Below are 24,872 nucleotides of genomic sequence, written 5' to 3' on the forward strand. Positions count from 1 at the left end.
GGCTCTAGGCGCACAGGCTTCAGTAGTTGTGGCACGTGGGCTCAGTAGTTGTGGCTTGCGGGCTAGAGCTCAGGCTCATTAGTTGTGGCTCATGGGCTTAGTTGCTCCGCGGCATGTGGGATCTTCCTGGGCCAGGGCTCGAACCCTTGTCCCTTGCATTGGCAGGCAGATTCTTAACCACTGTGCCACCAGGGAGGCCCTACCTTGACATTTTTTAAGCCAAACCTTTTTCTATTGTAAAATTATCAAACCATCCTTTGCTAGCATTAAATTCTCCAGCTTTAGATCTTTCACATTCCTTTTGCTTTAAGTTGTCATGTAATGACTTTGCTTTTTCTCGAATCATTAGAGTCTGTAGGTAATGCCTTTCTTATAGCAATCCTGCACCCACATAAAAGCTACATTTTCAAAATAAGATTAAAAGGTATTTCACGAAAACTGCAAGGTTTTTGTGCCTTCTGGCATAGCTGTAGCAATGGCTTCATGGATTTCTTTTTCTTTTATTACAATGGGCCTTACTTGAGATTCATTTATCTTGAAATGATGGGTATCTGCAGCTGCGGACACCAATCTGTGGTAGATATTAAGTAATTCAACTTTTTCTTATAATGTCATGACTTTTCTTTGCTTCTTGGGAGCACTTCCAGCATTACGAGTGGCGCTTTGTATGGGTTTCATGGTTTTATTCGTGGTTCACAGTATCGCACTAAACAGTGAAAAATACGTGAGAACTGCGAAAGATCACTTCTTATTGTGATACGCAATTTACTGGAGAGACAGCTGCTCACATGGAGATGATAAGCATCACATGGCATTTTAGGCAGTTGCTCTCAACACTTGAGCTCACCACAATAGCAACAGAAGGTGGCTATGAAATTATTACAGTAGTATAGTATATATTGCAGTTAATTTTATGCAGTTATGATTTAATATTGCAACTTTGTTTACATTTCACCTCACTGCAGATGGCACCATATACAGTTTGTAAGGGTTTGTGTGTGTAAGTTTTAATAAATGTTAACTTTTTATAATAGATTTGTATATATTTTATGGTAGTAAATGATAAAATAGACTAGTATCTACATATATTTTATGCATTCATTGCATACGTTTTTCTTAATTTTTTTTGTTATTTCTAGGCTTTTTCCAAATTGTCCGTTTTTCAGTTTTTTTCAAATTTCTAGGTCTTTTCAGATTGTTGCAAATATCCAAAAAATTTTCCAAGGTATTTACTGCAAAAATGTTGCATGTAAGTGTACCTGTGCAGTTCAAACCCATGTTGTTCAGCGTCAGCTGTACATTACTTTGTATGAAATTATCAGACTGCTAGTTGCTTCATAGCCTCACCAACATTTGGCATTGACACACATTTTAATTTTAGTGTTTATTGGTGGTGTAAAATGGTTTTAATTTATAATTCCCTGATGACTCTTTATATTAAGCACTTCTTTCCATTTGCTTATGGCTGTTCATTTATCTTTCTTGTGAATTCTTTTACTCCTTTAAAAAAGTGGGGTTGTTTTCTTTTTTTATTACTGAGTTGTAGAAGTTGTTTATATGTATTCTGGGTATAAGTTCCTTGTAAGTTATGTATTGTGAATATTTTCTCCCAGTCTGTGACTTGCTTATTCATTTCTTTAACACTAACTTTTATTATTTTTAAACAGCTATTAAAGTATAATGGACATACAATAAACTTTATATTTTTACTGTACAGTGTGATACGTTTGAACATATGTGTACGCTCTTGAAAATACCACCACTCCTGAAATACTAAACATGAGTATTACCACCAAAGTTTTCCATGTCTTCTTTTAATCCCTTCCACTCACCTCCATCCCCCATCTCCAGGTACCACGCTTCTTTCACTGTAGATTCATTTGCATTTTCTAGGGTTTTATATAAGTGGAGAAATATGGTATGTATTTTTTGTCTGACTTATTTCACTCAAAGTGATTATTTTGAGATTCATCCATGTTGTAGTTTGCATCAATAATTCATTCATTTTTGTTGCCCAACTGAATTCTCTCATATGGACATATCACAGTTTGTTTATGTACTTATCTGTTGATGGACACTGGATTGTTTTCCAGCTTTTGGCAATTACGAATAAAGATGCATTGAAAATTAATGAACAAGTCTTTGTGGTTTTTAATTTGCATTTTAAAAATGATTATTGATGTTGACCATCTTTTCATATGCTTGTTTGCCTCTCTAAATGTTCTTTGGTGACATGTCTATTCAAAAGGTTTGTCCATTTTAGCATTTGTTTGTTTACTTTCTTATTATTGAATTTTGAGAGCCTTTGTATGTTTTGTGTATAAGTCCTTTATCAGATACATGGTTTGCAAATATTTCCTCCCCTTCTATGGCTCCCCAGCCTCAACTTTTCTTATGTCCCAGTACTAGGGATAATTTTCATTAAGTATGATGCTGGCTGTGGATATTTTATAGATGTCCTATGTCAGTTTGAGAAAATTTTCTTCTATTTGTAGTTTTCTGAGAATTTCTAATCCTGAATGGGTATTGAATTTTATTGTTTCCCATATCTTAAAACACTTTTATGTTTCTCTACTTCTCCTAGAATAGAGTCCAAATTTCTTAATATGGTCACATATCACAGCTCCTTCCAGTAAGAGGTGCAGTCTGTTCCCCTACCTTATAAATCTTGGCTGGCCTTGTCACTTGCTTTAACCAACAGAAAATTCTATGGAATTGTTATTGCAACTTCTAAGCAAGGCCTCAAAAGGCCTTGTAGCTTCTGTTCTCTGTATCTTGAACTCTGAGACCACTTGCTCTGAAGAAAGCCCATCTAGCCTCCTTGAGGATAAAAGCCTATATGGAGGGACCCAGTCATCCCAGCTAAGTCCAGCTTCCCCACTCTCTACTCCAACTAAGTCCAGTCCCACCAGCTGATATAGCTACATGAATAAGTCCAGGAGATATCATGGAAGAACTATCCATTGAACCCACAGAATCATGAGAAATCATAAATCACTATTGTTTTAAGACACTGGGTGATTTATTACACAGTCTGAGATTTACATAGATATACAGTCTGGACTTTTCTAGTGTTATTTCCTGTTCTAATGCTGCCTGTTTCTTTGTCAGTCCTTCACATCAGAGTAAATGATATTTCAACTAACCCTGTTATTCTAGTCAGAAACTAAATCATCATCTTGATACCTCCTTCTCCCCTCCCTATATCCAGCTATCACTTAACCCCATTCATTCTATCTCTAAAATATATGTCAAAACTGTCTAATCCTCTCTATCTCTGCACCACCTTAGTTCAAGTCTCCTTCATGTCATCTCTTGTCAGAATTATTGTAACTATCCTAACTCATCTGCCAGTCCCCTCCAATCCATTCTGTACAAGGCAGACTCTGTGTGTGTGTGCGTGTGTGTGTGTGTGTGTGTGTGTGTGTGTGATGTTAATCAGATCTTGGCTTTCCATTGTGCTTAATGGATTCCATTGCATTTATAATTTATAATGCATGATATGGTAACTGCTTACCTCTTCAATCTCAACATTACCATTCTCCACCTTGCTTATTGGGCTGCAACCATGCTGGCCTTTTAACAGCTTCTATAACTCATTTTTCATAAGCCTTTTTGCCTTGCTAGCTCCGTGTAGTAGGTTATTAGTGCCCCTCCCTCCCAAAAAAGATATGTGCAACCTCAGAATGTAACCTTATTTGAAATAAAGGTTTTAGCAGATGTGATTAAGATAAAGATCTTAGAGTGAGATCATCCTGGATTAGGGTGAGCCCTAAATCCAATTACAAGTGTTTTTATTAGACACAGAAAAGGAGAAAATACAGAGGGACACAAGGAAGAAGGTCATGTGAAGATGGAGGCAGAGATTGGAGTTATGCTGCCACAAGCAAGGAACACCAGGAGCCACTGGATAACGGGTAGTGACAAAGAAGGATCCTCTCTTAGAGCCTTTGGAGGGAACATGGTCCTCCTAACATCTTGATTTCAGACTTCTGGCCTCCAGAACTGTGAGAGAATAAATTTCCATTGTTTTAAACCACCAAGTTTGTGGTAATATGTTATGGCAGCCTCAGGAAACTAATGCACTGTGTCTCATCCTTTAAGACTCACCTCCTGGGATATACTTTTGCTGATAGATCCATCTAATCTAATGGATGCTGATAGATCATCATTTCTCCTTTATATCATCTTTATTTCTTATAAATTGTTAACATCCATATGATTAAAAATGATTTTTAAATTGTTTTTCATGGTGAAAAAAATCTCTTTGGGCTGAAATTGTGAACAGTTTTGAACATTAAATTTTTTTCATTGTTTCCTTAATTCTATGGCTAAATTAAGGACCATGTGATAGATAGTTCTTTGATCCTCTATGAGCCTACCCTCTGCTTTGATAAAGAGATTGTGAGTCATTGTTTTATTTTAAAATTAATTTATTAATATTCACATATACAGAATTTAAAGGTTGATAATAAAGGATCTAAAATAATTTTTCTAAAATGTTCATTCTTAATGACTTTTTTTTTTTTTTTACAGTTTCTATTACTAAATCTACAGCAGTTATTTCTCCAAATTAAAAGTCATGGAAACCTCTTTAACTATGGGATAACACTGTTTAATAGTAACAGTACTCAGCATTGATGCCCAAGAGTTTGAAAAATAGTTGTAAAATTTATCAATAATGTGATTAAACATTAAAAATTTTACCTAAAATGTATTTGTCAGATCATTGTGCTTTACTTCAGTTAGAGAATTTACATTTTACTTATGTAATTTTTAATGACAAAATCCTATTTGGTTATAAATAAAATTTTATATAGACAAATGCTTTCGGTTGTATTCAGAGGTGATGTGGGATGATGGATGGTGTACAACAGATTGTATAAAGATCCATTTTTACTAGTTACAACATTGTATCTAACTAACCAGTTATCAGAGAAAACTGACTTGTAAACTGAGACTTTAAAGAATGACCAAAGAGAGAAAGGAGGAGGAAGGGATGGGAGGAAGTGGGAGTTCATGAGAAAGACAATGAGATGTAAATAGTCCCTTGCCTAGCTGTGTAGTCTGTTCTCTAATATACAGCTGTATTCTTAAGAAACTCAGTTACCAAAAATCATATTACCACACCTATTAATTTGATATGGATAAAAAGGATTAATAACTTAAGAATAGCAATCTCAATTTTCCTATGGCAATTTCTATAGTAAAGAAATCTTAATAGCTGCTTAGAATGTAAACCTCATATAAACCTAAACAGTTGTTATTGTGTAGTCATTAAATAAAGTTTTGACTGTGGGGTTAGTGAATCAGTAGGAATGCTTTTAGCACCAAATAATAGAAGGTCCTATAACAGTGGGTTAAACAAATAGAGTTTCTTTCCCGCCATCACCCCATCTCTTTCCCTGCCACACACATGGAAACTAGAGTTAGGCAGTTACTGTTGAAAGTTGAGTGGCTCAGGGATGGCTATCTGTGAGATTCTCTTAATCTTTTTCTTCATTGTTGCACAGTGGTTGTTACAGCTGTAACTGTTCAGATAGTAAAGAGGCAGCATTTGTTTCAAAAAGCAAAACTTATCCCACAACGAACTTCTGCTTATCTCATTGACCAGAATTTTACCATGTATCTATTTTTGGCCAGAAGGTGGCTAGGAAGAACTGGATTGAGAATGGAGGTTGGGTCAGCCAACCAACAGTATCAGACAAAATCAGATTGATTAAAAAAATTTTTTTTAATTGAACTATAGTTGATTTACAGTATTGTGTTAGTTTCAGATGTGGAGCACAGTGATTCAGTTATATATATATATATATATATATATATATATATATATATATATATATATATATATATATATATATTCTTTTTCAGATTCTTTTCCCTTAATAGATTATTACAAAATATTGAGTGTAGTTCCCTGTGCTATACAGTAGGTCCTTGTTGTTTATGTATTTTATATATAGTAGTGTGTATATGTTAATCCCAAACTCCTAATTTATCCCTCCCCATCCTTTCCCCTTTGGTAACCATAAGTTTGTTTTCTATGTCTGTGGGTCTATTTCTGTTTTGTAAATAAGTTCATTTGTATCGTTTTTTTTTAAGATTCCACGTATAAGGGATAACATGTTATTTGTCTTTGTCTGGCTTACTTCACTTTATGATAATCTCTAGGTCTGTCCATGTTGCTGCAAATGGCATTATTTCGTTCTTTATTATGGATGTGTAATATTTCATTACATATATATACACACACACACGCATGCGCGCGCGCGCACACACACACACACACACACACACACACACACCCATCTTCTTTATCCATTCATCTGTCGATGGACATTGAGGTTGCTTCCATGTCTTGTCTATTGTAAATAGTGCTGCTGTGAACACTGAGGTGCATGTATCTTTTCAAATTATAGTTTTCTCCGAATGTATGCCCAGGAGTGGGATTTCTAGATCATATGGTAACTCTATTTTTATTTTTTGTAATGAACCACATACTGTTCTCTGTAGTGGCTGTACCAATTTACATTCCCACCAACATTCCTTTTTCTCCATACCCTCTCTAGCATTTATTATTTGTAGACTTTTTGATGTTGGCCATTCTGACTAGTGTGAGGTGATACCTCATTGCAGTTTTGATTTGCATTTCTCTAGTAATTAGAGATGTTGAGCATTTTTTCATGTGCCTGTTGGCCATCTGTATGTCTTCTTTGGAGAAATGTCTATTTAGATCTTCTGTGCAGTTTTTGGTTGGGTTGTTTGGTTTTTTTTATGTTGAGCTGTATGAGCTGTTTGGAAATTAACCCCTTGTTGGTCTCATTGTTTGTAAATACTTTTTCCCTTTCTGTAGATTGTCTTTTTGTTTTGTTTATGGTTTCCTTTGCTGTGCAAAGCTTTTACGTTTCATTAGGTCCCATTTGTTTATTTTTGTTTATATTTCCATTACTGTAGGAGATTGATCCAAAAAAGATACTGCTGTGATTTATGTCAAAGAGTGTGCTGCCTATGTTTTCTTTCAGGAGTTTTACAGTATCCGGTCTTAAATTTAGGTTCTTTTACATATAGCCGTCCAGTTTTCCCAGCACCACTTATTGAAGAGACTGTCTTTTTTCTCCATTGTATATTCTTGCCTCCTTTGCAGATTGACTGATTTTTAATCTAAGCTCTGCCATTTTTTAGCTGTATAACTGTAGTAAGTTATTTAGCCTTTCTAAGCCAGAATTTTTAAAATGAGGAAGAAGAGGATGATTATTGTTATTAAAATACTACTCCTGTTCCTCCTAGTCCTATTAAAACGAGATAATACACATAAAAATCTGAGTAATTTGTCAGACAAGGGAGTTAGTACTCACAAGATATTAATTATATCATCTTTTATGTTACCACCAGCTTCATTCTTTTATTTTATTGAGGTAAAATTCACATAGCATAAAACTAACCATTTTAAAGTGTACAATTAAGTGTCATTTAGTACATTCACAATGTTGTACAGCCATCACTTCTATCTAGTTATTTCATTACCCCATAAGAAAACCTGGTACCAATTAAGCAGTTTCTCCTTTCACCCTTAACCCAGCTCCTGGCAACCAGTAATCTGCTTTCTGCCTCTATGAATTTACCTGCTTTCTGCGTCTATGAATTTACTTGAATATTTTATGTAAATAGAGTCATAACAATATATGGACTTTTGCATTTGACCTCTTTCACTTAACATGTTTTTGAGGTTTATCTGTGTTGTAGCATGTATCAGTACTGCATTCTTTTTCATGGCTAAATAATATTTCATTGTGCAGACATACTCTCTTTTTGTTTGTCCTTTCATCAGTTGATGGACATTTGGGTTGTATATATCTTTTGGCCATTGTGAATAGTTCTGCTCGAAACATTCATGTACAGGTGTTTGTTTGAATACCTTTTTCATTTATTTTTATTATGTAACTAACTAGGAGTAGAACTTTTGGGTCATGTAGTAATTCTATGTTTAACTTTTTGAGGAACCACCAAACTGTGTTCCACATTGTCTGCACCATGTATAAGAGTTCTGGTTTCCTCACATCCTTGCCAACACTTGTTATTTTGTTTTTTTTTGGTTATAGCCATCCTAGTATGTGTGAAGTTATATTTCATTGTGGTTTTGATTTGCATTTTCCTGATGACTAATGATGTTGAACACCGTTTCATGTGCCTGATGGCCATTTGTTTATCTTCTTTGGAGAAAGGGCTATTGAGGTCCTTTGCCCATTTTTAAATTAGGTTGTCTGTCTTTTTCTTGTTGTACAAATTCCTTATATATTCTAGGTACTAAACCCTCATCAGATACATTTCTGCAAGTATTTTCTCCCACTCTGTAGGTTGTCTTTTCACTTTCTTGATAGTGTCCTTTGATGCACAAAACTTTAATTTTGATGAAGTCCAGTTTATTTTATATTTTGTTGCTTGTACTTTGGAGTCATATCTAAGAATCCATTGCCAAATCCAGAGTCATGAAGATATACCCCTATTTTCATCTTAAGAGTTTTATAGTTTTACCTCTTACTTTTATGTCTTAGGTTTGATTGTATTGGTTCGATTTTGGATCACTTTTGATACATTTTGAGTTAATTTTTGTGTATGGTACAAAGTGGGACCACCAACTTCATTCTGTTCTCCTTTATCATGAGTATTACCCATTATTATGAAGCATGAAGCCACTCCAACATGTAACATGAGTTGTTTCCTAAATAGCTTTTTCCTGATGTATTTGACAAGTAGTAGTTTCCTTCTTAATTTTTATTATTGAAGACAGCCTGCATAATGTAAAATGTGTTCCCTAATGAACTGACGCCATTTTATCCTGTGTATAATAGCAAAACTTGAGCTATATTAGATATATCTATGGTAGGTCTGAGTTTTTTAATTTATAAAATTGGCAGGGGTGAATAGTAAATCTGTTTTTTTTTAGGTTTAAAATTTTACCACTGATTTTGAACATTGAATTTATTATTGAAGTGTAGTCAGTGAGAATATGTAATTGTTACTTTTGCATTCTAATTTTGTTTTATTTCATTATTCATAGTCTGTTATATCTTACTGAATGTCATTCCTTGATTAGAAGTTATCTCACTAGTCCTTTTTTCCCTCCTTCATCTATATTGTTGAGAATGACGTAGTTTCCTGGGAGAAAGTGGTGATGTTATGGTAGCTTGACTGTTGCATACTATCCTTTAGCATAAAAAATAAAAATAAAAAAATCTGCCAGTGTAGGATGAACATTATACGTTCTTGAGTTAACTGGCCAAAATTTTAACTATTCATGTTGTCTACCGATTTGTTTTAAATGGAGGAGGATATAATTTGGTTGTTCCTTTTTGTAGTACTTGATTCTGAAGCTTGAAAGGCCTGCTATAGTCCAGAATATCACGTTTGGAAAATATGAGAAAACTCATGTCTGCAATTTGAAGAAATTTAAAGTCTTTGGTGGAATGAATGAAGAAAACATGACAGAGCTATTGTCCAGGTGGGTTATGATTATGGGGAGGAAAGAGTTTCTAAACAATCTGCAGTCTTAGTTTAGTCTCTTTGTAGCTAAGTCTGCATGGTTTGTTTTTTCTTGCAAAGGAGAAAAGAGTATTTCTACTATTTTATTTCTAGTGCCTTATTTTAATATTGTGCTTTAGTTAGCTTTTTCCCACCAGATACTAATTAATATTGTTACCAAAGCAGAAAGAATAAAATTTGGGGGTATTTTTCTACTTCTTATTTTTCAATCTTATTTTTGAATTGTTAATGACTTCACATATACTTCTCAGCTATAATAAAAATCTTTGCTGTAATCCTTGATGTAAAAATATAGAATCTGTCCAGAACATTAAGATTGAGTGCCCTAATCTGGAAGTAATATTCTGGGAGTTTAGTATAAATTGGAAACTAAACAGAGTAAAAGTATGTGACTGCACCTACTGCAGTGCCTACCTCTTGGAAGGAGCTCAGTAAATTTGAGTTTTGACAACATAGATCACCAGGAATGAATGTTAATTTGCCCTTTAGATGATGAAAAATGGGATAGAAGGTGGAGTGGACAAATAAAGCCATGCAGTTTTAGAATATATTTGTGACATGGTGTGTCCCTTTAGCACAATATGTAAGTATGTATTACGCCTAGACTACGTTTGATTTAAGTCATGAAAGTATATCAGAATATAAGGCAACCTGACTTAGTGACTTTCCCATAAATACTTGAGTCAGCCCAAGTTGTTTAAGTAGAGAAGTGATACGGGTTTATTTTTATGTAGGATAAAGCGGATGCTATTAAACCAACAGAGTAAGGTTGTCTTTGAAAATTTATTCAGCTATAAAAGGAACATTGGCATCTTAGTCAGAATTTAATAACTTAATTCTTTGACAGATTCTAATATTTGGCTCTGTTTAAGTTGTAAGATATGAGTATGAATTGTTTTTAAATTTTCTTCTTACTGCTTGAATATTTTATATTGTATTTAGTTATACATTAGGGACACTAGGTATTGTCACACATTTTCATGTATTGTAGTCACATTCTTTAATTAACACAACATTTTTTCATTAGCCCTCATTTAATTAAGAGAATACAGTCTAGTGCAGTTGATGTGAATGTACAAGTTTTGTCCTATATTCTCATGTTCAACTACTTCGTTACATTGTCCCTGTCATATATTCTGAGCATTCGTTGACCTTAAAATCAGAGTATGATATTAATCTCTGTTTTAGTGCATTTACTAAATTATGAAATCAGATTTGATAACGTTATTTTTTTCCACAGTGGCTTAAAGAATGATTATAACAAAGAAACATTTACCTTGAAGCATAAAATTGATGAACAGATGTTTCCTTGTCGATTCATTAAAATAGGTAAGGTTTTCAGCATTCTGGAGTAGAAATAAATTCTTTATACCATCAGTCATCAAACTAAACTACAGCCTGTGGGCCAAATCCTGCAGGTTCCCTGTTTTTATTTTAAAATAAAATTTTATGGCAACACTGCCATGCCACTTGTTCACATAGTGTCTTTGTCTGCTTTTGCACTACATGGCAAAGTTGAGTAGTTGCAAGAGACCGCCTAGCCCACAAAGCCCAAAATGTTTACTATTTGGCTGACCCCCTACTTTATAAATCTGTAATTAAGTGACAGTTATTTCAAATGGAAACTTTTCTACTTTCTCATTTGAAAGTTTCTTAGAACCTTTTCTAAATACTTTCTCATTTTATGAGATATATGGATTTGATTGCCTTGATTGTTTTATGGAAGGTTTATCAGTTCTGAAGTTATATCGTTCTAAAACCAAATATTGCCGTATTCCTTAAGGCCATATATTATGGTTATTTTCTATTCTTTTATATTTCATTTTTTGTGTGTGTGATAATGTTGGTCAAACTCATAAAACTAATTTCATAACCCATTAATAAGTTTCAAAGTAATGTTTGAAAAATGCTACCTAAGCATTTATTGTGTTTATTTAGCAAGTGTTTTTGGTTAAGAAAGTATGTGTAATGCCTCCTCAAAACTAGTGTTTTTAGGATTATTTTGTTTATCTATAAGATGGATTAGTTAGAAGGTAGGAAGGTTGAGGACTTGACTCTTTTAGTTTTCATCTATATTTCATACCTTTGAAAATATTATGTTAAAATTGAGATTAAGGTGAGTCATATCCCTTTAAGAATGATAATAAAGGCCAGAATCCCATGTTTTGATTTGGGAGAAAATTCCTCTTTTGGAAGGACCAGCTCCATAGTCATTGTTTCCCAGTCTATCAAGAGTTGGCCTGTTCATTTCATTGAGTCAAATAGTTCCATTAGACGAAAAGAATCTATAAAGACTACTTATAGAGGGGAAACTATTTTTAGAATCATCGGGCTGTTTGGTGTGTTACTTTCTTTTATAAATATAGTTTTTGTTGTTATAATTAATTGTAAATAAAAAACCTGTATCCTGTTTACCTATGAGAATTTAGGAACAAGCAGATTTTTAAGATAAATTCTTGATTGTTTCTTCTTTCATGCTAATGAGTAATTCTTTCCTCAGTATGCAGACCACCCATTTCTTATAGATTCTTGCATAGCTTGAACAATTCTATGATCTTACATTCCAAATGTAGAAGCAGCGAAAATATCTTACATTTTCATGTAGTAAATTTAGATTTTATAATTTTGAAGTACTTATTCAACCTCTAATTGCTTAGTCATGCAAAATGAAATGTTCTCTTTTTGGCTTTTTTTTTTTCATTAGAACTGTGAATAAAAGTCTGTTTAAAGATTTTGAATAGTTTCTTCCCTTAAAAAATTTATAGGACAACAGAGGTCTCTTATGGATCAGTTAGACATTCAGATGCCTGAAAACAAGAAGTTGGACCTCTTTCCAGCCCTTTCTATCAGCCTTCTAGTTGTAGGGCATGATGATGTTTTTTACTTGACCCTGGTGGGTTAGTTTTATGGTATTCAGGCAAAATGTTAACTAGAGCTTTCCAAATAATTGAAGACACTTATTAACTCATTTGATATTTAGGGTATTAATATTTATATAACTTCATGTTTCTCACTTTTCTGTTAAAAAATATTAATAGTGGTCTGCATTGTTTTTGCTTTTCAACCTTTTCCCCACATTCTCTTGATAAGTTTTGTTTTTTTAAAATAATATAAGGAAAATGTGAAACTTAAAGCCTGTGTTAGGCTTTTTATAGTTTGATGTTTTTAAACTAGTTTTTTTAGTTTGATGTTTTCTTTAAAAATAATTTCGATAAAACACTTAAGTGATGTGTAGCTTTCTTTTGGTGGTGATTCACACAGATACTTGTTTACCTGGCTGGGATAAATTGTTGGAATTCTTCTTAAAAGAAAAAATGTTTTTGAATACTTCACATTTATGTTGTATAATGATATGTTTGAAAGATCTTGCTTTATTTAAAAAAAAAGTTTATTCTTAAACAACACAATTTCTAAATATAGTCAGCCTTCAGTTATTCATAGTAATGGAGGGGAACAGAAGCAAGGCTTAACTCAATGGCGGATAATCTCCAAATCATGCACTGACATCTAAATATGATAATTTGCATGTATAAAGAGTATAGCTTATTCATTAAATTTGGCTTAGACCCAATTTAAGTAAGTTTGTTTACAAATTAACAAGGAAAGTAAGCCTTCATTTTTACTGCATGGCAGGGGTTAGGTTTTTAAGATCTGTTGTGGATAATCCACAGTGCCAGCATAGCTGAACTGACCTTTAAGTAAATTTTACTTTCCTTTCTTAAGTTACCTTTTGTATAAAATGAGTATGATAATACTTTCTCTGTCTAATGATAGGATAGGTTGCTATATTGGACATTTTCTTGAGTTCTTTTGTAGTTTGTGGATGAGTGGTAGTCTTATAAATTTTAATTTAAGATCATATTTATGAAGGAAATATTTTCATTTTGAATGTCTCTTTTTTATATATTTATATTCATAGAGCTCTTGATTACATGTCTTTTTACATGTAGTATTTTAAGTACTATAGAAAAAGTACATACACAAATATAATTTGAACCATCATGTCATTTCAGCAATCATTATTTAGAACTTCTTACATGTTTTTATTGTTTTGCGTTTGTAAGTGCTTTCACATGTGGTATCTCATTTGAGCACTATACTGGAAGATAAAAATCTTTCCTTTTTTGGTTAAGGAAAATGAGAGTAGAAATCAAATGATGTGTCCCAGGGTACATAGCTAGTAAGTGATGGATCAAAGACATAGCATTTGGTATATGCTTTTGGATATGTGTTTGTATTGCTTTAAAGTAGTATAATAGATATTGTTTATGAAGCATCTGCCTAACACTCTGTGAAATAGGTATTATTACACTCACTTTACAGATGAGGAAACTGAAGTTTAGAGGTAAATTAAATGATTAGGCCAAGACCTTACAGGTAGTAGAACGTAGAGATGGTATACAAACTTAAGTCTGTCTTTTTACGAATGTTGAGTTCTTTTACTGTGTGATATATGTAAGTTTTGTTTCCTCAGGTAGATTGTAAAATCCTAGGGGATAGCAGCTGTCTTCAGACTCCTCAGATTTCAGAAGCAACAAGCAAACTGCTTGCCTCACTAGAGACATCGTATATATACTTTTTGAGTTTATTGTACAGAAATTTATAGGGATTAATCAATGGCTGTGTGAACTTAATGGAGGAAAAGTTACATCTTTATGGTGTCTAACCTCTAACAAATGTACTGAGCATTTCCTTCAATTATGAATATAGGCAATAACTCATAGTATTAGCAATACCTGTGACTTGTCACAGATAGAAGTTATAAATATTTCCCATCACATTACACCATGGCAAATATCATCATAACTTTGAAATTATGATAATTATTAGACCTGCCACTGGATCTTCTTATCTAATGTGTTAATAAAAAAGCATATATATTTCTATATCATAATTTTCTATCTTCATTATTTTTATGACTATATTTCAATACAGTTTGCTTACTCTATAATCTTATGTATTTTTCATTTTACATTTAAATCTGAGAGGGATTGGGTCACAGGGTTCACTGACTAGCCAAAGGGAGTTCACCACACAAAAAAGCCAAAGAGCCCATGCTGGAGTGAAATCTTTGATAGGGCTTAGTGTGGAAGTTGAGAGTTGGCCTTAGGAAGAAGCTTGGTTTTGAGTAAGGTTTGTAAGTAAAAAGAAAATTTAGTGAAGAAGGAGAGTTGTTGATTGGGAGGCCAGATTCAAGAGAGCAAGTTAAAGGTTTGGAAGGGAAAACCTCAGTTGGAGATTAGGTCAGATGACTGAAAACATAAAGTTGAATGGGATGAGAGTATTGGTTATAGATGACTAGAAAGGTTTATATCTTGATTCATAGCCAAGATAACAGTTATATCAGGAAATAAGAAGGTGATTTGAAGGCAGAAGGAGGTACTGATTCTTGGAAGGATTCTGGAGGAGTCCTGGTTTTTGGTAGAGGGATGACTTGGATTTCTATGAATTTTTTGGATTTTTGCAGCCTGGATGGGTGTGGGAGCTTCAGAGAAGCTTTGGCTGGATGAGTACCCTGTCTTCTGGGGGCGGGGGTAGGGGTGGGGCGGCGGGAAGGTGCCCTGATGGTGGCCTTCATGAGAGCATGTGGAAAGGTAACATTTTAAAATTATAGCTAGTGGGAACATGCTATAAATATAAAGCACAGGAAGCTCAGCTCAGTGCTCTGTGATGACCTAGATGGGTGGGATGGGGGACAGGGAGGGAGATGCAAGAGGGAGGGGATATAGGTATACATACAGTGTATTCATTGTACAGCAGAAACTAACACAACATTGTAAAGCAGTTATACTCCAATAAAAAAATAAAAAGGAAGAAAATTAATATAGTAATAAGAGCTAATAATAATAGCTAACATTTATTGAGCACTTACCATGTGCCAGCTACTGTGCTAAGTGCTTTGTGTACTTATTAATCTGTAAGTAGAATAGATGCAGTCTTTCAGAGTGGTTAATCTTAAATTTTAAAGATCTTCCAGAAGCTGATCTTAAAAGTACTAGCATCTTCTAAGAGCTGTTTAGCTGTCTAGACAGTAGCTTCCCAAGTGATAATACCAAAGCATATTGAATGTACCACATATATGTTTAATTGTGTTGAGATGTTGACCCCCACCAATCATACAGTCACCAAATCCTGCAGCCTAGTATGCTTGTGTACTAAATACCTTATCATTTTCTATGCATGCCATTTTATGGAAAACGTATGAGAGGCACTGATCCTGATCATGTCCTTGTCTGATTATCCCATTGGAAAAACTAGTGGTTGAATTCTTAGGATACAAACTCTTAGCCTTGGGATGTGTATTAGGAGTTGCTAATCTTTTTTTTTGAGGTGAGAGCAAAGGCATCTTTCATTACGGAGCGAAGAAGGTGTGCTTGGAGCTCCAATTCACATTTAGGTTTCTGATATATAATATGGAGTATGTCTAATATGCAGTATTAGTGTTGTTAATGCCATCAAAAATCATTGGTAAAATTTGAAATGGGTGTATATCATTCTGCTCATTCTGTATATATGCCTTCAGTCTGTTAAAAATTAACTATAGTCTTCATTCATCTAATATATGATCTTGTGAGATGACTGCCTACTTAACCTCCCTCCCACAATTGCTTCAAAGGAATTAATAAAAGAACGTTTTACTTTCTTGAATAGATATAGTAGGAAGATTTTTTTTCCTCCTAATTTTATTGAACTTGGACCTGGAACTTGAGAATGGACTTCAGATCACTAACTAATGTTATATGTCTCTGGTCACAGTTATAGACTGTGTTCTTGGGGCCTGGAGTTTCGAATCCTGTTTTATTCTGACTTTTATATTACTTAATGGTTATTGCAGTGATATAGTAGTACACTTTTTAAATGGTACTGCTACATGAAGAAATGAACACCAAAACAGTGATGATAATTCAGTATTCGTTGGTATAAACCTTTTTGAAATTTGTGTTGTTTGCACATATAAACTGAAGGCCATGTTAAACATCCCGGGAGTCCTACATATATCCTAATGACCGGTTCCTGTTGCTTCTGTCTTGACTCACACAGCTTCCTTTAGAGGACAGAATAGAAAAGCATCTGACTTAGTACATCTTAGCTCTTCACTGAGTCTGATATGCTAGAAAAGAGCAGTGGACTTGGAAATAAGAAGACCTGATATCAGATATTGTGGATATTCTGTTTTGATACTTAATCAAAAATTGGCAAGTGTTAGTTTCTTAAAGGTAGTTGCATTACTCAGCCTGAACCATGTCAATGTTATATTAAAATCCATTGGCCTGTCTTGTACTTTGAATCAGTCTTTCATCCATGCATGGTTTTGTAAAATCATTCATTGGTCATTTAGAAAATGTGATTCCCTAAGTTATGCACATCTTTCAAATGTTGGAACATTTCATTATATAATATTTTTTTAAAAATCACAACGTTATTATCACCACCAATCTCATCAGAAAAGTACTGGGTAGTAGCTCAGTTCACAATGGTGAATACTAATTTTCCGAAATTCTAATTTTTCCTCAAAAGTTTGAATTTTATCCTTGGCAAGAAAACTGTCATTTGTTATCCTTGAAATGACAGGTAAACATCTGTCAAATACCCAAATCTAAATAATCATAGATTGTCAGTTTTTCTTTTAAGGGCTATTTCAGTGGTTATTTCAGCTCACAACTCAGCTTACACAGGTTCTTTTTCTTGAGACAGCCTTCATGCTTTGGTATGCAGCAAAAGTACTTTATGTGTACTTTCCATTGTATCACACAGAATATTAAAGTGATGTGTACTTAATGATAGGAATTTATTAAAATTTATTCTTACACATCATCAGAGACATTCTTAAATGAATTGTCTTTTTGTTTTTTAACTGCAGGTGTGTGATGGTAAGGAATACAGTTCAATTCATACTGTATTAAGAAATACTGGGACACTTTCATGCTACTTTTTGTGGCACTACCAAGATGCCAACAGTTTTATTCAGCATTGCCTTTGCACCATGAGTGCAAATGTCAGTACAGTTTAAAAAAAAAAGGCTATAAAGCCCTAGTCTTATTATGAAAAATAGTTTTGACCACATGGGACCTCCTAAAAGGGTTGTGGGGATCCCCAGGAGCCCATGGATCACAGGTTAAAAACCTCTACTCTGTCCTGTCAGTGCTGGTATGAAATGTTATCTTCATCCTATGTTAAATTCCTCTGGATCCTTGAGAGATTTTTGGATACACTCTTCTGCTCCAGTGATTTTACTTCGTTTTCCTTTGCTAATATCAAACTTACAATTACTGTATCTTTTAGTATGTTTATTTTCTTATTATTTGTATTATTTTAGATATTTTGTGTTACTGATTTTTTTCAGATCAGCTTGTCTGGTTACATGTCAAGAAAAAAGTTGGATATATACCATTAGGATTATGAGACTACATTAAATTTATAATTAATTTGAGGGGCATTAATATGTTTACAATTGAGTTTTCCCATCTAGGAACATATTAAGTAAAATTTTTATGTTTTAAAATTTTATTTTCTTGCATATTTTAAACTTTATTCTAAGATATTTTAAGCTTTTTTTGCTATTACAAAGGAGACTTTTCATTACATTTTCTAGTTGGGTTTTCTAGATACAGGGAAAGTTGATTTTCATGTTTACCTTGCATACAAACTTTAAAAGTTTTTCAGTTAAATCTCTTGAATCTTTTAGATAGATAAGCTATACCATCTTCAAGTGATAATATTTTTTCTTAATTTGCAAATTTTTTTCCTGATTGCATTAGCTAAGATCTCCCACATAGCGTTGAGTAGTACAGATATTGGGCCTCTTTGTCTTGTTCCTGACTTGAGTGTGAGTACTTAATGTTTCTCCATTAGTTTTGGTTTTGGTTTTTTGGGTTTTTTTGAGGTTTTTGATACTTAAAAAAAAATCTAGGTAACAAAGTTTTCTTTTGCCTTCTATTCCTTATATATTGAGGTGTTTTTTTTTTTAAGTAAATTTTATTAGTTTGCTCTTAGCATCTGTTGAAGTAATCAGATGTGTTTCTCTTTTACTTTGTTAACATAGTGAATTACATTAATGTTGCTCCTGTTGAACCAACCTTCCATTCCTGGAATGAACTCTATTTAGTTACAGTGAAAATCTGGTAGAATTTTTTTTCAGCCTTTTAAAAAATTTATTATTTTTTAAAATTTTGAATATATACTCATAGCTGAGATTGTCCTTAAAACCTTTCTCTTCCGGTTTTGTTTTCCAGGTTATGCCACTTTGATAAGTAATTGAACTTTCAGTCTCTTTCTGTGCTGTGATACAGTTTAAATTATATAGTAATTATTTGTTTCCTGTGGTTTGGTAAAATTCACCTGCTAAATCATCTAACCCTGGTCCTGTTTTTTGGGGGATAGATAAATGACCACTTTGAGTTTATCTTCAGTGTCTTTATAATTAAAGCAACCTCATGATGGCATGGATCATAGGTTTCTTTTTGCTACTGTGGCCCCAGCACCCAATAGTGCAGTGCTGGGGATATAGAAAGTATTCAGTAAATTTGTTGAATGAATCCTAATAAGTTTGAATAGTGATTTTACTTTGCTGAAGTTTTATTTGAACTATGTTAATTTTTTTTTCTTTTTCTTTCTTATTTTTCTCCTCAAAGTTCCACTCTTATCGTGGGGACCCAGCTTTAACTTTAGCATCTGGTATGTTGAACTTAGTGGCATTGATGATCCCGATGTAGTACAACCCTGTCTCAACTGGTATAGTAAGGTAGGACTGTATTTTAAAATCCTGATTTCATGCTTCAAGTGCCTATAATAAAGAGAGAATTGTGTCACTCTCTTCTCTTAATTGAGAATAATTTAAAATATTGAGAATAGTAATAATAGTTATAAAGATTAATCAACATTTATTAAGCATTTACGTTTTGCCAGGTTCTAAGCTTCTTTATCACTTATTTACTCATTGCCACTCTATGAAATAGGTACAGTTATTATCCATATTTTACGGGTGATGAAGTGAAACACAGGTGAAGTATTTTGCCTAAGGCCACACAGTTGTAAAGTGCTCAGGGCAGTATATCAACTCAGTCTGGCACCAGAGTCTGCTATTACATTATTATACCCATCTGTCTCTGAATTTTGTTTTTAACCTATATTGATAGAAACATTTAAACATAGTTTTTAGTGGGGTAGTTTTGGTTCCAGATTGCTTATATTATATATTCCTCCATTGTGTTTGTGTTGAGTAAAATAGGAATATTTACTTTTCCTTTTAAATAAAATTTCAAATAGTTTCTATAAATATTATGATCTTATTCTTATAAGGAGTATAAAGGTGATATTTAATAATTTTATTCATAGGTCATTTTATACAATAAATGCAGCCTGAAAAATGTGAATTTAAATGATTAAGTAATAGGTCTTTGATTTTTTGAACACCTTTAATGCTTCACCTTTGTTTCTGATGTATATCTATTTGACTCTTTTGGCTATGTTTTTGTGGGGGGAGGACTATTTCTTGTTAGGGGAATGATAAAGCTTTAGTCTAATCACTATTTCCTGATATCTTTATTTGCAGATAGGGCTGAATTGTCAACTCATAGGCGATTGGGAAGCAATATAGGTTCTTCCTAAGGTTTTTTTTATATAGAATTTCAGCCCTTTTCTGGTCAGCTTAATTGAGGAACTTTCTGTTTGATTTATTTTTGGCATTCGGTTATATTCAATTTAAAATAGATGCTGGCTTTTTGTATTTTCTGTATGTTTTTTATATATTCTTGGATTACCTGTAATATTGTAAATTCTTTCAAGGTAGAGATGATATTTTTAAACATTAAAAATCACCTTTACAGTGTTATACACATAATAGTGCTTAGTATATACTTATAATCTTCTAAATTCTGTTGGTTCTTCTTAAAAAAATAATGAGTAAGCTTTTCTGATACTTAAAATTTTTTTTTTCTCTTTAGTCTATGATGTGTACATGTGTCTTCTTTAATATACTCACAAATCTCTTGATATTGTAGGAAGCTGCAAATTTCACCTTTTTTCCCCAACACTGTGGACAGATTATATTTGAGAACTTAAAATTGTTCAGTCATTGACTTGTCAAGTTCTCTCTACTTATTGTGAACCTCTAGAAATTAAAGTCTTCACCCTCTTTGAATTTCAATCCTTTTTCAAAGCATTATAATTTTGTTTCATAAATCCTCTCCTACTGTGTATCTGTATGCAGCCTGATAGAAAATTTAAAATGTGGATGTGATTCATACTCCTAAAGTCAGCATGATAAAAAGGTATTATTGTTTAATATGGTTCCAGATAGTTAGGATAAATCTTTATTCAGAGGCTAAGCATAAGAAACTATTAATGTGAAGTTAGTTTGGATATAGAATCATTCTTTTGTTATTTGATGAAGGAAAATATTAGTTAACTAGAGTGTTTAAGGAAAAATGTTTTGATCACCTTTTATTAATAAAAAATCAGAGACTATAAAGTGATTAGTGTTTCAAGTCTTGTAAATTTTCCTGCCTATTAAAGAGTAAGGCTTACAAGTAAATTGTATTTTTGCTTGGTTATTATGCACTGCTTCTGTGTCATCAGTTTAGTTTATTAATTCTTATTTAGGAAATTATAGAAATAACATATTCTTGAATTAAATTTTCTTTTAAATTCTTTATATGAGCTTGTTTTTTGGCATTCTTTGGCATCCTTTTCTGGGGGAGATTTAGTAAATTGAATATTTCTTTTGGGATTGTAATTAATTGAGATTTTTACTTTATAGCTCTTTAATCGATGAGGTAGCCCAGGTTTAGAAAAAAAATTATAAAACTTTAAATAGTCTCTTTCTGATGATTTTGAATCATAAAACCTGTTTGTGAATTTGAAATTCATGAACATTTGATAATATTTGTCATTCAAGTAATAACTTATTACTAAGAACCAAGAACAAAGAGCATAAACATTTATGTATATTATTTAATGGTTTCTGTGCATTCGGTACCAACATTGTTATCTGATTAGTAAAAGCCTTGGAAGTTATCATTTTTACCATCTTAAGTAAGCTTTGATAAATAGTTTTTCTGGTTCTTTTCTTGAAAGTTCAGGCTCTAGAACTAGGCCTGGTTTCATCTTTTAATATCTTTTATCTTCATGAAGTATATGCCTGATATATCGTATACGTTCATCTCTTTAATATCTTTCTGCTATATACTTTGTGACCTTTGGTGAGTTATTACAATTGACTAAGCTTCAGTTTTGCCATTTAATAGTGGATATAATAATGATACTAATGAATAGGGTTAGTACAGTGCTTAGTTATGCTTAGTATACTTAGTTAATGCTTAGTAAATGCTCACTTTACGTTAGTAATTATCACTTATTGTTTCCTACAGTAATAACTAACCAAATCTCTTCTTTTCATACCTTCTCTTGTGTTCCAGTAGTACCGTGAACAGGAAGCTATTCGCCTTTGCCTAAAACACTTCAGACAACATAACTATACAGAGGCCTTTGAATCACTGCAAAAGAAAACCAAGATTGCCCTGGAACATCCCATGTTAACAGATCTGCACGATAAATTGGTACTGAAGGGTGATTTTGATGCTTGTGAAGAATTGATTGAAAAAGCTGTAAATGGTATGTCATAAACATGTAAACTTAGATTGGTTATTAGGGTGATTTTAAGTATATACAAGAAGCAGGTGTTTTAAAAGAATATAGGTTTATGCCAGTTCTTAGTTTCTTTCTTTCTTTTTTCCCCCCCATCTCTTTAAAGTTAAAGTTGTTAGCTCTTTGAATTAAGGACTTATTTTATGTAAGACAGGTCCATCATGTAATAATGAGACTTGAAAAATAAGAAAGTAACATACTTGAACTCACATACCTAAATTTAAGTTGTCATCTTGGAAAACCATGCACTTATAAATGCTAACATTGATTAATACTGAACCACTTAGAAAAAGTCTTTTAATGTTACCTTCAGTATCAGTGACCTATTCCTTTACATATTTTTGTTGGTAGCAGATTGTCATTTTTTTTAATAGTGTAATTTGAGGGTGAGGAGTGCTTGGATAAGTCAAAAAATTTTATTATTATACAGTTAATAATGAATGAGGAGATTTGTATTGGAAACATCGTCTGTGTGATGTGGATGCTACATAATTGCTGATTTTCTTGGGTAGCCTGTATTCTGGCTCTGAAAGAAATGTGAATATTGGAACATAATATAATCTCCCAAAGTAATTGTTTTGGAGGATGACACCAATTGAATATTTAAGGTCTGGTATGTTTTGTTATTTAAAATAAGGAACTCTGTTGTTGCTGTATAGAGTAGCATCCTTTAAAAAAAACCTACACTTTCATAGTAACAAAGAACAGAGTAGGTGCTGTGGTATAATAAAAAGTAAATATTTGGTCTTTTCTCTTTCCTGGCACACAGCTCCTAAAACCCTTGGGATCTGCGGGGTGTTGAGTGTCTTTTGTATGCTGAGATGACTGGTGGCTGGAGTCCCTAGATAGCTTCAGATCTCCAGAAAGATCAAACCATGTGATTAGAGGGCTGAAACTTTCAACCCCACCCCTGACCTCTGGGGAGAGGAGCAGGGTCAGAGATGGTGTTCAGTCACTAAAAAAGCCCTAGAGCTTGACACACACACACACACAGACGCACACACCCCTGTACCTTACACACACACACACACACACACACACACACACACACACACACACACACACACACACACACACACACACACACACACACACACACACACACACACACACACACACACACACACACACACACACACACACACACACACACACACACACACCCTGTACCTTGCCCTACATCTTTCTTCCATTTGGCTGTTTCAGACTTGTATTCTTTATAATAGACCAGTGATAGTAAGTAAAGTGCTTTCCTGAAATCTGTGGTTACTCTAGCATTATCGAACCTGAGTGGGGGTTGTAGGAACTCCCAATTTATAGCTGGTAAGTCAGAAGTACCAGTGGCTTGGGATTTGCGATTGGCATCTGAAGTGGGAATAGTCTTGTGGAACTGAGCCCTTTAACTTGTGAGATCTGACACTGACTCCAGGTAGATAGTGTCAGAATTGAATTGATTCTCGGTTGGATACCAAGTTGGAGTCAGAGAATTGGAGAAATGGTTGGTGTAAGGAGAATACCCACACATTTGGAGTAAGAAGCATTGTGAGTGAAAACAGCTTAATGCTGAATTATGAAACTTGTGGAATGATACAAAGTTGTATAGAAATTCTATTCTTTTTACGGAAAGAAATAAAGAATAATAGACTTATTCAGTGCTCTGTTTTCGTATATTTTAGTCTTATCACTATCATTTATTATTATTAGTTACTCATTTATCAGATATTGGTTATATTTTACAGCTAAACAGAACCAGTACTGCCTTCTTTGAGTTTATAAATTTAAAGTTAACTCAAAATGAATTGCTTGCAGCTCCATTGTGTTATAACAAACCTGCCTCTCAGCCTTGTATATTGTTACTGTTTATTTAATTGATGATGATACTTGCAAATAAATGATTACTACGTTTGAAATAGAATATACTTTGGAGTATACCGAAATGGAACATATATAATAATCTCTTACCAAACCATCAAAATGCCACTAATGAAACTATGTGTGTGTGCGCGTGTGTGTGTGTGTGTGTGTGTGTGTGTGTGTATGCCATTTCTGAGAATGAATTCTGTATTTTTTAACTATAGGATGAAGAAGGCACAAGTAATTTTATGGTTTTTTTGTTTTGTTTTAAATCTTTAAGGCATTTAATATTTTGTTAAGGTAAAGTAAACAACAGAACCACCAGCAATTTTGTGTAATTAGTTAGCTAAAAACAGGTTTTAAAATTGTCTCTTTAGCAATATACTCATTTACGAGAAGCTGTTAACATCATGTGCAACTCTGCTACTGCAGAGACTTAACTTATCCTTCTGACTCTAGGAAGAAACCAAGTTTAGGAAAATTGATAGTAACTATTCTTGAGACTTAACAGCCAAGTCATACTTTTTATACTCCTCACTGGCTTGGAACAGTGTTTAGTTAATAAACATTCCTTCCAGGGTTGTTCAGTTTACTGCTGACTGCACTGATGATGATTTGTTGGACAAATAAGGAAGTAAACACTGCAAAGTTTTTTGGCTTCTGCTCTGTTAAAAACATAGAAGAGAAGGGTAAGAAGTTCCTGCCTGGTAAATAAGAAAGTCTAGGGAATCAGAAGCATCTTTCAAATTTCTTACAGTGGAGGAAACAAAAGCTACTTTTAGTGTATTTGGTATATTAGTATGCTCTTCTTCAAGTATGGTCTATATTTT

The 24,872-nt window shown here is 33.4% G+C and overlaps 1 protein-coding gene across 7 annotated transcripts in view; it reads left to right on the top strand.

Moving 5' to 3' along the window:
* Positions 1-24,872, top strand: part of MKLN1 (muskelin 1) — a 355,934-nt gene that overhangs the window by 231,654 nt on the left and 99,408 nt on the right. For all 7 annotated transcript variants that reach the window (XM_060020905.2, XM_060020903.2, XM_060020906.1 and 4 more), the window contains 4 exons: positions 9,360-9,502; positions 10,784-10,872; positions 19,176-19,285; positions 21,963-22,155. In XM_060020905.2, the coding sequence (XP_059876888.1) occupies positions 9,360-9,502; positions 10,784-10,872; positions 19,176-19,285; positions 21,963-22,155 (535 nt within the window). The remainder of the gene's footprint in view (positions 1-9,359; positions 9,503-10,783; positions 10,873-19,175; positions 19,286-21,962; positions 22,156-24,872) is intronic.

Source organism: Delphinus delphis, chromosome 9, assembly GCF_949987515.2.
Source record: "Delphinus delphis chromosome 9, mDelDel1.2, whole genome shotgun sequence".
Classification (NCBI taxonomy): Eukaryota; Metazoa; Chordata; class Mammalia; order Artiodactyla; family Delphinidae; genus Delphinus; species Delphinus delphis.